Here is a 13,438-nt window from a genome sequence, read left to right as displayed (position 1 = left end):
TTTCGTAAAAATATTTTTATTACTATCGATAAGAATACGTTTACCTACTATCACAACATATCGATAAACAAGAGTAGAGTGATTTTTATCATCGAAACTTTTTAAAAGCTGTAAGCTGGAAGTAAAAATCTTGTTTTTTCTGAGTTAGTTGTAGAACTATTGATGTACGAGTTATCATTGTGATGTAGAAGGATGTCAATGTACTGACTGAAGGATATGAAGTGAATTGAATTTCATTGAATTTCAATTTGATCAAAATTTGTTGAAATGATATGAATGTGTCAACATCTGTATCACTCTCTTTCACTCCTTCCCTATTCTTTCGAGAACGAAGCTAGCTCAGCTTTCGCTGAGCGAATTGATACTTTTGATGTCCTAAACGTACATATTCTCAAATTTATCGAAAAAATTATACCACCCAAACTAGTATATTCTTATTTTAAATATGATATTATCCTTAGAAATCACACTAGAATATATTTAAATCAACTTTTAAAAAGTTCGAATCCTGCGCGTCTCATTTTTTAAATTTTCCAAAAGGAAAATTATATTCTCCGAAAATGAAAACAATTTTCCGAATTGACATCCTTATTAAAAATATTCATCATTTGCCTAATCAATTACATCACTTGAAATTCAACAAAAAAATTTTTTTTGATGTCAATTTTATTAAAAATTATATTTTATTCTATTCATGTAAGGCATTATATTTTACCAAACTAAATTCAAATTTAACATTATCAATTGAAATAAAATTTTTTTTGGGGAATGTACGAGAAAATTGATGAATTTGTAGGATATGTGCTATCTAATGATTACAAATCATTAAAGAAAAAGGAAAAAAGTATCTCAATTGATGCTACTTATTATATTCAACTTCCTACATATTCTCAAAATAGAGAACCAGGTACAAGCCTACTTCATTTAGCAGCATTTGCAAATTCACTCGAATGCGTTATCATGTTGCTAAAAAGAGGCTTTGATATCTTTAAAACAGACACACTTGGAAGAACACCTTTAAATTTGGCTGCTTTAGGTGCGTCTGTCGAAGTTATGTCATTCATACTTAGAATTTATGCTAAAGAAAATAAATTAGAAGAACTATTTCGTCAATGCTACAAATTAGATAATATGGAAACAAATTTAATTATTTCTGCATCGAATGGAGGTTGTGTAGATATCTTTAGACTATTTGAAATATACGGATTCAAATTATATAGCTTTTCAAAGCAGAGTAAAACTATTTGCGACATTTGTATCGAGAGATTAGCGAAAAATTCACATATAGAAGCTTTAAAGTATGTACTAGATAGAATAGCAGATGATGGCATATCTTCCAACGACAAAACTCCTATAATGACTGCGATTATCAATCGAAACTTCGAAGCAGCCAAAGTCTTGATACCGCATTCAGATCTAAACAAAGTTACGAAAGACAACAAGACTGTTTTATCCTATGCTTGCTTTATTGGCAATGCAGAAATGGCAAAAAATTTAATTCCTAAAATTGATTTCATCGATATACCAAAAGACGTCAAAAGCAAGGGAGCTGCTCATTGGATATGCCAACTCAAAGATGTAGGAGTTGCAAGAATGGTTTTGGAAAGAGGAATCGATGTAAATCGTCGTGATGAGAATAATAACCCTTGCGTATCAGACCTTATAATACGAAACTCACAAGCAGATGAAGAATCTGCTTTTGAGATCTTGAAAATGCTGATTCAATATGGATTTGATATTCACGCCACAGTTCCAGAGAAACCATCAATACTTGAAATCTTTGTACTCAATCTGTCACCTCAGCCTCAAATTATTGATTATTTGTTGTCTCTCGGAGCTGATGCAAATAAAGTTTGCGAAACTTACGGAATGGCAGTGAAAAAGATAGAAACTATTAAAGAAAAATTGAAAGGCAAATGTAGAAACCCTCAAATTGCCAAAATTTATCAAAAATATTTTGGTCAAAAATGAAATTTTTGTTGATTATATATGAATTTTATTAGAAATTGTATTTATATATATATTATTTAAATAAAAAACTTCTTTCTATTAAATTCGAAATTAATTTTTTACTTTTGAGGTAACAATCAGTGAACACAATGCTGTAACTATGGAATTGATTTTGTAACTTTATAGGCAGAACTTTGTGTGCATAATTTATATGGAAGAATTATATTCTACTCATATCATAGGGTATCTCCTCTTTTTGCTTTTGCACACAACATTTGTTGTATTCATACCTTAAAAGATTTGAGAATTGGTCAAATGTAATTCATTTTTAACAAATATTTCACAAACTTTTTCTCAGTGAAGATAGAAAGATTTCATTTGTAGCATACATAGGAAATATATGTGTTTATTTCATTCTTAATATGAATTTCTGTATGATTACCTCAAATTATTCTTTAAATATAAACTTTGTTTTGAATAAATAACTATATATCATGATAAGCATTACTTTATTCTATGTACAAACAAAATTAATCCTCATCGAGGTTTAAAACGATTTCAGTGTCATCAAAATAGTCATTATAGAATTGTGACATTCTTTCACCAACTTTCTTGTCTTCAATTAGTCTTTCAATGACTTCAGAGCCTCCCAAATCTTGAAACAATGAAATATACTCTTCATTAGCTTCAAAAATAGAAGTAAGGTTGATAACAATGAATTCGAGAGATTCTGTGTCGTTTAGATCAGAGTCAATGAAATCAATAATACTTTCCATTGAATCTTCATTGATAATATCTAATTTATAGTTTGAAGCAACAATTAAAAAGAGAAACATTGCAGCCTTCTTCTTGTGAAACTCTGAATCATTAAAAAGATTGCAAATTGTTGCTATTACTGACTCATCAAACAAATCATCAATAAATTGTGGATAATTTGTTGCAGCCAAGAAATTTACAATTGCGTTTGAAGCCTTTTCAAATAATTTCTTGTCACTTTCATTAGAAATGATAAAAGATAAAAGATACCTCATTATATTAGTAAAATACTCTTGTTCTGGAATGATTTCCATTCTATAGAATATTCTATCCAGAACAGATACTAAATCTATGTGAAATTCCTTAGGAAAAGATAATAATTTGTCTAAATCAAAGAAAATTTCTTTGAATGATGGATTAAATAAAATATATTTGCATTCAATAGCTTCTTTAAATATAATATGTTGTAATGCAAATAATGATTCTTGTTGATAAATGTATTCTATGAAGAAATCACAAATTGGAGATTGGTCATATGAATTAACAGGAATTCCATGTTGCTGGTAATAGTGGAATAAGTCCTCGTTGAAAGGCTTGTTCTCTAAAATCAAAAAATCTGAAGCTTCTTCATCAGAAAATTTATTTTTAAAATTCAACTCCAAAAGAGGTTTAATGGATGAATTCGTGAGTATGGTTGCAATTATTCTTGCATAAATTCCTTTGTTATCATCGGGTATTTGTTTGAAATTCGAAATAATTTCGAAAATAATATTTGATGAAAAAATTACAGCCATAAATACCTCAGAAGAGTATTTGCAGTACTCGTGTATTAGTTGTAGAATGTATAATGGGCTGTTAAATAGTTCACCTGACTGGATTATAAATGGAATTAAACCAATTTTAAGTGTTTCGAGGGCATTTTCTTTATTGATTGATATATATTTGATGAAAAATGTATAGTAAAGTTCTTTATCGCATGAGCATGCCATTATTGCTTCTAAGATCGAATTCTGAGCGAAAATTAAAGTATCAAAATCTGAAAATTTGTATAAAATGCAATTGTGTAATTGTACCACGTTGTTTATGACTTGGGTGTTATTACCTTTAAGACTTTCTAAATAAGCTTGTGCATTTTGATGATAATTGTTAATTTCTTCTTGAATTTTTTCATCAATTTCAACTTCGGACTCCTCTGTATGATTCAAATTGACTACAGATTGATTTTTAGTTCTTAACTCGAAATTCTTGTATAAATCCATGAAAAAGATCTGATAAAACTTTTTTTTTATTTTGGCAATTTTTTCATTCAAATTAAATTATAAAGATTTTTTATTTTAAAATGATCTGAACGATATCTGTTGATCGAAATAAAATTTTTGTCAGATTTTGAATTTTTTTATTTATGAGGAGAGGGTTGCCACCTCAGAGGCAATCAATCAAAAAATTGCCATCAACAAAGACCCTCCCCAGTGTTAAGAAATCACTTGCGTCAACAAGTTCAATTCCTAAGTCAAAATATCCTATTTCTCCACCAAAAACACCAGGAGATTCGTCTGTTCGAGTTTCGAAGATTAAATCTACGTCAAAGATCGCTCCTCCAAAGCCTGACATAATAATTGTTAATGCAATCAACAGCATTTTTAAAAACGAACAAACAAAAACTTCGTTTGTTCACGTATTTTCTGCAACACAGCAAGTTGATGATAATAATACAATTTCAAAGCTCTTTGCGCACTTTCGCGAACAAATTCTTGATAAACTTGATTTTCTTAAAATTGTAACTGTTGAAGACTTAATTGATCATTATGATTTATTCAACAGCCAGATTTCGAAAATACAAAGCTTTATGAAATTCCTCGGACGTAAAAACATTCTTGATTCTCGAAATAATTTACCAATTTGGAAATTCAATGAAGAATTAGCAAAACATGAAAACAAATGCTTTACAATTGCTAGAGAACTATGGCTAGATCATGTTCATAAGCGAGTACTCAATGATTTATCAAAAGAAATCAAAATAATTTTTCAAAATCTTGTCAAAAATAATAACTCCCAATCTGAATCAATTGTTCAGAGACTATATGCTATATTCAAGGATTTGGGCCTTGATTACATCCAATCTGTTTCAGATTTGTTTAATATGACTTATAATATTGAACACAAGGATAAATCACCAAGTGAGAAGTTACAATTTTTGATGTATGATCTAAACAGACTTTCCCAAGTATTTCCAATGGAAAAACTTCAAGAATTAATTTTTTTAAATCATATCGACGATTTTCTTGTTCCTTTGCTTAAGAATAGAGATGACGTACTTCTTCCTATGCTTCCTGAATTCATTACGCCAAATTTAGCTTCAGAATACTCAAAAAAAGTTGTAGAATACATGGAATCTGTTTCTCTTCCAGTTGATTTCTTTTCTCTTGCGGAGTTCCTTAGATACTTTTCATCTATCATTCCAAATAGCTTACCTGTTAGAAAATATGTTGGAAATTATTTGAATAGAACTACTACGAATTTTCCTTCCTCTCTTGCATTTGTTTTCTTTGCTCATATAGAATTAACAGATAATCTGAAACCGTTAGCTAATTTAATTCCTCTTTACACAAATCAAGACGATATATCAGATGAAATTAACAAATATCTTATGAAAAGATTACTTCAACACCGTAGCTCTGATATAACTCTTGAACGGAAGTTAATAGAAACATTGAAATCAGTTGTTGGAAGAGATTTAGTTCGAACAGCCTCATTAATCCTAAATAATTATAAGATTACAGATAATATGATGATTGTATGTAAACCTTTATGGATTCGTGTCATTCCTGATGATAGTATCAAACTCCCAAAGGAAATGGAACAATCATTGAACGTTTTGACACAAAAATACAAGTCATACTATCAAAAAGTTCAATTATCTGGTATCTACTCTACAGTAAATGTGAATTGCAAGTATGAAAAAGAAGAAAAAACCGTAATTATGTCAATTCTTCAGTATAACATTATTAAACTCCTTGAATCTGGTATTACAATGGTCCAAGATATGGGAACAACAACTGAGATCGTTAAAAAGCATATGAAACCGCTAATTAAAGCTAAATTTATTTGTAAAGTTCCTGGCGGCTTTTCAATCAGCAAAACTCCGATCTCAGGCAAGAAAATCAATGTTTACGAGTACACAATTAAGAGTAAAAAGTCTCAAGTCAAAAAGAAAGAAAAGAAAACAGAAGAAAAACCACCAGAGGACCACTTAAACGGTGTTAGAGCAGCAGCCATCAAAATCATGAAGAATGAAAACAAGCTTTCGCGTGATTCATTGAAGAAATCAATTTTGCAAATCACTTCAAAGTTATTCGAAACTTACGATGATGAAATGAATAGAGCTATCAAATCCTTGATCTTTGATCAATATTTATCTGTTGATAAAAATGATGAAAACATTCTCCACTACGTTCCATGAAAATTATCTTTTATTTTGTTTATTTGTTTGTAAAATTATTCATGTTATTTATGCTTACATTGCTCAAAGATAAGTAATTTTTAATTCTGGGATCATTCTTATTTCCCCAATTTTATATTTTATCTTTTTGATAGGCATTGCCCATTGAAAATTTAATGCACTGTCATATTATGAGTAAATATTGTTTAACTACTACTTGCAACATCATATTTTAACATAAATATGTTTTATCCTTAAGATTTAGTTATATTAAATAGTCACTGCATTATTGTATAAGGTAAATATAGTTTTATAATACAATTACAAAAAAAAATAGAAATTATTCAGACATTTCTAATTCGTAATCTCCAGTTCTAGGTCTTCTTACGAAACGAATGACTAGAATTACTACGACAACAATAACAGCAACAGCAACAATAGCTCCAACGGCTATACCAGCGACTGCTCCTGTAGAAAGAGAACCTTTTTCACTTGAACCATTTCCTTGGTTATTATCACCAGAGCCATCCCCTGTATTTCCACCGGTGTTGCCACCTGTATTTCCACCACTTTTATCTGTTCCAGATTTACCACCAGTTGTTGTGTCTACTTCACCTTCTGGCCCTGGATCGTAATCTGGATAATCTTTTAACTGATCTGGTTGGAATACTTGGTAATCATCACTGAGTAGTTTTGGAATTGGGTGGATATCTTGGTAGCAATCTGGGTCAAGGCACTGGCTTCTGAAAGCTCCTGAAGAATAACGTCCTTTAAGAACGTAAATTTCATCTTGAGTGAGTCCTCCTGTACTCTTGAAGCAAACTTTGTTACCTTGAAAAGCTCTATCTTCAATTGTAGGGAGTGGCTTTGGAAGATCTACTTTGCCAAGATTTGGACAATTTTGGAAAGCTCCCTCTCCAATTAATTTTGTTGTTGGAGGGAATTTGAGTTCAATAGCAGCAATTTGTGGAAATGAGTAACTTCCAACGGAAATAAGGTTGCTTGGGAGTTCCAAATGGTAGCATCTGATATTTCCTGCGGCCATGTTATAAGGGGTTTCAAGAATGTTATCTGAAATCTTCAAATACTCTAAGTAAAGATTCTGTGAAAGGATATCTCTGCTGACAGATTCGACTGAATTTGGCATGACAAATTTTCTAAGTCTGCAACCGTATAAGCACTGAGCATCCATGAAATACAGATTGTTGTGGACATGAATCTTCTGTAAACACTTGCAATCTGAGAAAATAGCTGCAGGTAACGTATCAAATTTTGTTGGAATTGTAACTTCAAGTAGATTATTGCATTCTGAGAACATCCATTGTGAGAGGGTCTTAAGACTCGATGGTATTGGGAAGTCTTTAAGATTTGTGCATTTCATGAATGAAGAATTACCAATATATTCAACGCTATCAGGTATAGTGATGTGTTCTAAAGCTGATCAGCCGAAAAATGCGTTACTTTGGATTATCTTTAAGCTTGATGGAAGATTAACTGTTTTCAAGTTAACGCATTGATAGAAAGCTCTAAAACCTATTCTGGTTAACTGTGAAGCTGGTGTGCAATCAATTGATTCTATTGTTGATGTATAAAATGCTTCTTCATCAATCAAGGTACATGATGATTGAACAACAATATTTGGGCATGAGCCTGGCTTTATGAGGACATTTCCTGAATATACTGCATCGCATGTATGCAAATCAGCTTGCAGTTGTATTGAGAGTGTAAGAAATAGGGAAAGCAAAAACATTTTTTGAAAAAAAAATTACGAACAAGTTTTGAAAAGATAAACAAATTATAAATTTGTTTCTTTAACGAATAATAATGTACACAAGCAAAATAAATTCAAATTAATTGAAAAGTGTTTTTGAACATCCTTTTTCAATTCAAAATTTAAATTAAGATTATTGCATAATTTTCATGTAATGGATGTGAAAATGTGATTCAATGTTTTTTATTTGGATAACCAACGATCACTCTCAATACAAAAAAAATCAAGAAAAATATACTGTTTAGAATAAGCATCTCATATGATATAAATTTTACTAAAACCGCCGAAATTTCAATTAGAGTATGCAAAAAATTCAAAATTTGATAAATGCTTGCATTACTTATAAGCTTAACTCTAAGTGCAAATATTTGGACATATACTAGAACTTCCTATGAAGGTCAGAAATGCTATCAACTAAATATTGCAGAATTTGAGAAAGTTTTATTGTCAACACAAGATACTGGAGCCGAATTTAGAATCCAGCTTATTGATTATAATCAAGAACTCTCATACTATAAACTCAAGCCAATCAAAATGTTTGCCAAAGAAGTAAGAGACAAATATCCAAATGAACATTACGCATTCACAGGTTACAAAGAAGGAAAACCATCTGAAATTATTGGTTTGGTTTGGTGCTTTAAAGTGCTCAAGCAATTCTGGATGATTTTGCCAGCTACAATAGAAATCAAAAAAACTATAACTGAATATGTTTTATTCAACCCCGATTACCTTGCCACACGTAAGCTGAATGAAATTGATAATTTCAATTCTACAATCAATCATATCCTCAACCAAGTTGATGAAGTCACAGCAGAATTCAAACATCATCTCCATGATGCTGATTCAGAAGGTGAATCCATAGAGCAAGAATGGACCATATTAAAATTATTCGATTTGTACCTTTCCCAACCGTAGAATATAATAGAGTACAACAAACATTACGTGGAAGTATGTTGGATTTCAGCCCGGATGATCAGAAGAAGGTTATTTTCAGCCAATTAGCAGCATCAGTGTTATTTGCAAACATGATTCTTTTACCACAATGTTCTGTTCGTCTTGAGATGCTTTTCTATACAGATCTCATATTCTTCCAAGTCTCAGATAAAAGCAAGTACTTGAAAAATACAAATTACGATTTCTCTGCAGAAGGAGATCTCCAGTACGAAGGCTTGAAAGAACTCGTTCTTAAGTACTTCAGAGATGACAGAGTTGATTTGGCCCACTTTATCCATTGCAAAATGAATCAAGGTCTTTCAGTTGTCAGAGGTGTCACTCGCAGTGATAGCAAATGGCAAGGATTTACATCTGATGCAACATTCGGTTACCATGGTCGCTTTGAGCTTGCCTTTGTTCACGAAATCGGACATCAAATTGGCGCTCACCATCCATTCACATTTAAACCAAATGGTGGATTCTATGCTACAGAAGTAGGATCCGGTGTATCAATCATGGCTTATCCAGGAAGATCAAATGGAGATGATGTACAACCAACTAATTATCCTTATTACAACATTCAAAATCTTGATGAAATTACAAGATTCCTTGCAACAGCTTATCATGTTAACACAGAACCGAAAGAAGATCAGCCACCTGTTATTGATGATATGAAGAGACTTTATTACATTCCAAAATCAACTGCTTTCCTTCTTCAAGGATCTGCACATGATAATGATGATCCTGTTTTATATTATCACTGGGAAACAATTGATGAATATGCTGGAGTTGTTACTAGAAAAACATTTGGATCAACTAGAACCAAAGGTCCAATCATGAGAGATTATGATGTAACAACAGACAACTTCAGATATATTCCTAAATTAGAAAGAATTCTTGCTGGTAAGATACTTGAAGAAGCTCCACCAACAGATTGGGAAACAGTTCCATCAGTTGCAAGAACATTAAACTTTGCATTTGTTGTCAGAGACAAACAATATTACTCCGGTGAACCAGGATATGTCACATTTGATACAGTCACATTACAAGTTACAGATGATGGTCCATTCAAAATCACCTCATTGAGCAGTGCATCATCATTTAGAAGAGGTAGTAAAACAACAATCCAATGGGATGTTGCAGGAACAAATGCAGGAAGCATCAATGCACAAAAGGTAACAATTAAGTTCTCACCAGATAGAGGTCAAACATGGCAAGATTTACATAGTAATGTTGACAACACAGGAAGTTACGAAATCACATTTCCGAATGTTGCAACAACACAAGGAAGAATCATGATCAAACCAGATGATAATGTTTTCTTAACAATTAATACTGCTGATATAACCCTTACATAAAATAAAATTTGTTCTCCCTTTTTTGATTGATATATTTTTCATAATAACTTTAGTTTCATTTTATGAATTGAGTGGGAAACCATATAATCAGGAATAATATCAACTTGTTTTAGGACTACAGGATATATTTTAAACATTCAATAAAAAAACCTAAAAGATTGAAATATGTTTCTTGTGAAATAATATTAATATAAGATTTGTTTGTGATCTTCAATCATAAATGAGAAATTTAATCATATTGGCAGCTAACGGAAGATAGTTATCATGATATATAAAATATTTTAAAAAAAAATCCGAATTTTTTATATTTTACAGTAAATTAAATAAGATTTAATAAAATATATCATGTTCATAGTTTTAATTTCTTTGTTTTTCAATATCTTTATCGTAAAATCCGTATTTTATTTATTTTTTGATCAAAAAAAAAACTATTTCTCGAATTTATTGCTCAAAATATACTTTTGATTCATATTTTCTTTGAATCCTAAAAAATTTGGAATTTCAGCCAATGATAAAAACCATTTAAACCCATCAGATGACAGAATTCTATGAACAAACTTAGTAATTTCAGCTTGATACACATAGAAGCTTTATGGATGTTAGATATCAATTGATTGTTATGACAGATATATTAAAAACAAGAAGACTTTCCTAATGAAATATGACATCGAGCAATGTTTACAAGATCAGTGGTATAATATTAAAGCTAATTTAAAGAGAGTTTACATGTATTTCTCATGTAGAAACTGTAAAAGTAAATAAAGATAAGTTTTATTTGAGAAAGAATAAAAAAAAGTTTTAAAATTTAGAAAGTAAGTTCGAAAAAAGAGATATTCAAATTAGATTTAGTCTGAGAAAGTACGGAATTTGTCTTCAATCTGTTGATAGAGCTTGCGGAGGTTTTCTATGCATTGTTCCTTGCCATCGGCGGGATCTGTGAACTTCATTCTGATAAGGCCTTGGATTTCGGCGGACATGTGGTTGGCGATAGCTTCATATGTAACACGCTTCTCGCCGGACTCGGTAAGGATGTGGCGGGCAAGGTCGTTGAAGTGCATCATGTTCTTCAACATCCAGAATGTCTTCCACATTGGAGAAACTCTGTCGTATGGTGTGTATGAGTTCTGCTGCAAGAAATCATCACGAACCATACGGGCAACTTCAAGTGTCAATTTATCTGGCTCGGCAAGTGAGTCCTTACCGACCAACTGGACAATTTCGGAAAGTTCTTGTTCTTCTTGAAGAATCTGACGAACTTCGGTACGGAGGTTAGGGAAGTCGGGATCGAACTGGACAAAGTATGGACGAAGAATGTCATCGTACTTAGAGTATGAAAGTGTCCATGAAACGGATGGGAAGTGCTTACGCTGTGCAAGCTTCTTATCAAGACCCCAGAAAACTTGGACGACTTGAAGGGTAGCTGATGTAACTGGATCACCTGCAAGATCACCACCTGGTGGAGAAACAGCACCGACAATGGAGACAGAGCCGGATCTGTGTGGGTTGCCGTAGCAGGAAACACGACCTGCACGTTCGTAGAAGGAAGCAAGACGTGTACCAAGATAAGCTGGATAACCGGAATCAGCAGGCATCTGTGCAAGACGACCGGAAATTTCACGAAGAGCTTCAGCCCAACGTGAGGTGGAGTCTGCAAGCATGGTGACGTTGTAGCCCATATCTCTGTAGTATTCGGCAAGTGTAATACCGGTGTAGATGGAAGCTTCACGAGCTGCGACGGGCATGTTTGATGTGTTAGCGACAAGTGTGGTACGATCCATAATTGGGTGTTCGACACCTTGGATTTCGACTTTAAGTTCTGGGAACTCCATAAGAACTTCTGCCATCTCGTTACCACGTTCGCCACAACCGACATAAATAATGGCGTCGGAGTTGGAGTACTTGGAAAGTGCTTGTGAAATAACGGTCTTGCCACAGCCGAAAGCACCTGGAATAGCGCAGGTACCACCTTGGACAACTGGGAACAAGCAGTCAAGAACACGCTGACCAGTGATAAGTGGGAAGTCAGCAACAAGCTTCTCGGCGTATGGACGTGGAGTACGAACTGGCCACTCTTGAAGTATTGGATACTCTGTAACTTTGCCGTCGAATTCAACACCAATGACTGGGTGAAGAACATCATATGAGCCGGCTTCGGCAATGTATTTGACTTTACCGCATGCCTTCGGTGGAAGCATGATGCGGTGTTCAATCATGGATGTCTCGTTGACATAACCAATGATGTCGCCACCTGTAACATTGTCGCCTTCTTTAAAATTTGCTGGCTTGAATGACCACTCCTTCTTGAGATCAATTGGATCGCAAGAAACACCACGTGGAATGAAAACTGAGTGTGATTGATCGGAAATATCTTTAAGTGGACGTTGAATACCATCGTAAATGTTTGTCATAAGACCTGGTGCAAGAAGAACGGAAAGTGGCTTGCCTGTGCCAATGACACTGTCACCAACTGTAAGACCGGATGTTTCTTCGTAAACCTGAATTGTTGCTGTATCGTGCTCGAGTTGAATGATTTCACCGACAAGATTATCGGAGCCGACCTTGACAAGTTCGTACATAGCGGCACCAGTCATGTTTTCAGCAACGACGACGGGGCCGGAGACTGAATAAACTTGACCACGAAGCTGCTCTTGCTTATTAGCTTCTTTAGTGGTGAACATTATATAATTTTTTGGAGCTTTACAAATTCAGAGCAAAACCGCCGATCGACCATGATATGCCTGATCGTCCTAATCGTTGAATTCCCTTTTTCCTTACACAACAAATGCTTACAATATATACTGCTATTACCAAATGAAAAATCTCATAACAATTTGCTTACATTGAAATTCTCAAATCGAAGTCAAAGCTGCTCAATTTATCCTTTAAAATAGATAGGATTTATAAAAACCATTCATTTCATACTCCTAAATTTCTAGTTTTAATAGATCAAATGATTTTCATCATCTGATTTTGTATTTTATTCGAAATATTTTAGTAAAAGATCAAATTTACAAATTGTAATTTGTTTCTATATGGAAAGCATGTATTTGTAGTTATCATCATTTCAAAATTGCGATATCTTTAAAAATTGATCAGTAAAACCACATTTCAGATCCATAAATTCATGTAATATCGATTCATGATGATACATTACCATGAGTTTGGCTATATTGCGTTGTATTGGGATGATTTTGGAATTTGAGATGGGAGAACTGTCACGTTTTTGTTACC

General features: G+C 32.9%; 8 protein-coding genes across 8 annotated transcripts; 4 read left to right on the top strand and 4 right to left on the bottom strand.

Annotated features, from left to right (window-relative positions):
• Positions 1-755: 755 nt before the first annotated feature.
• Positions 756-2,044, top strand: TVAGG3_0424970 (protein ubiquitination; the record flags this gene model as incomplete). Its single annotated transcript, XM_001321600.1, has 1 exon — positions 769-1,971. The coding sequence occupies one exon, from the start codon at positions 769-771 to the stop codon at positions 1,969-1,971; it is 1,203 nt and encodes a 400-aa protein (XP_001321635.1).
• Positions 2,045-2,354: 310 nt separating this feature from the next.
• On the bottom strand, positions 2,355-4,000 carry TVAGG3_0424960 (armadillo (ARM) repeat-containing protein family; the record flags this gene model as incomplete). The annotated part of the gene is made up of 1 exon (XM_001321599.1): positions 2,481-3,965. The coding sequence occupies one exon, from the start codon at positions 3,963-3,965 to the stop codon at positions 2,481-2,483; it is 1,485 nt and encodes a 494-aa protein (XP_001321634.1).
• Positions 4,001-4,101: 101 nt separating this feature from the next.
• TVAGG3_0424950 (Cullin homology domain family) lies at positions 4,102-6,367 on the top strand (the record flags this gene model as incomplete). Its single annotated transcript, XM_001321598.1, has 1 exon — positions 4,109-6,166. The coding sequence occupies one exon, from the start codon at positions 4,109-4,111 to the stop codon at positions 6,164-6,166; it is 2,058 nt and encodes a 685-aa protein (XP_001321633.1).
• Positions 6,368-6,485: 118 nt separating this feature from the next.
• TVAGG3_0424930 (ribonuclease inhibitor domain-containing protein) lies at positions 6,486-7,526 on the bottom strand (the record flags this gene model as incomplete). The annotated part of the gene is made up of 1 exon (XM_001321597.1): positions 6,486-7,526. One exon carries the CDS (start codon positions 7,524-7,526, stop codon positions 6,486-6,488), a length of 1,041 nt encoding a protein of 346 aa, XP_001321632.1.
• A 60-nt stretch (positions 7,527-7,586) lies between these two features.
• Positions 7,587-7,895, bottom strand: TVAGG3_0424940 (ribonuclease inhibitor domain-containing protein; the record flags this gene model as incomplete). The annotated part of the gene is made up of 1 exon (XM_001321596.1): positions 7,587-7,895. The coding sequence occupies one exon, from the start codon at positions 7,893-7,895 to the stop codon at positions 7,587-7,589; it is 309 nt and encodes a 102-aa protein (XP_001321631.1).
• Positions 7,896-8,243: 348 nt separating this feature from the next.
• TVAGG3_0424920 (uncharacterized protein) lies at positions 8,244-8,831 on the top strand (the record flags this gene model as incomplete). Its single annotated transcript, XM_001321595.1, has 1 exon — positions 8,244-8,831. The coding sequence occupies one exon, from the start codon at positions 8,244-8,246 to the stop codon at positions 8,829-8,831; it is 588 nt and encodes a 195-aa protein (XP_001321630.1).
• A 35-nt stretch (positions 8,832-8,866) lies between these two features.
• Positions 8,867-10,207, top strand: TVAGG3_0424910 (Metallo-peptidase family M12B Reprolysin-like family; the record flags this gene model as incomplete). The annotated part of the gene is made up of 1 exon (XM_001321594.1): positions 8,867-10,207. The coding sequence occupies one exon, from the start codon at positions 8,867-8,869 to the stop codon at positions 10,205-10,207; it is 1,341 nt and encodes a 446-aa protein (XP_001321629.1).
• An 830-nt stretch (positions 10,208-11,037) lies between these two features.
• TVAGG3_0424900 (V-type proton ATPase catalytic subunit a family) lies at positions 11,038-12,898 on the bottom strand (the record flags this gene model as incomplete). Its single annotated transcript, XM_001321593.2, has 1 exon — positions 11,053-12,885. One exon carries the CDS (start codon positions 12,883-12,885, stop codon positions 11,053-11,055), a length of 1,833 nt encoding a protein of 610 aa, XP_001321628.2.
• Between the last annotated feature and the right edge of the window lie 540 nt (positions 12,899-13,438).

Source organism: Trichomonas vaginalis, chromosome V (genome assembly GCF_026262505.1).
Source record: "Trichomonas vaginalis G3 chromosome V, whole genome shotgun sequence".
In the NCBI taxonomy this organism is placed as follows: domain Eukaryota; phylum Parabasalia; order Trichomonadida; family Trichomonadidae; genus Trichomonas; species Trichomonas vaginalis.
Note: the sequence above shows the minus strand (reverse complement) of the source record. Positions and strands in the feature narration are given on the sequence as shown.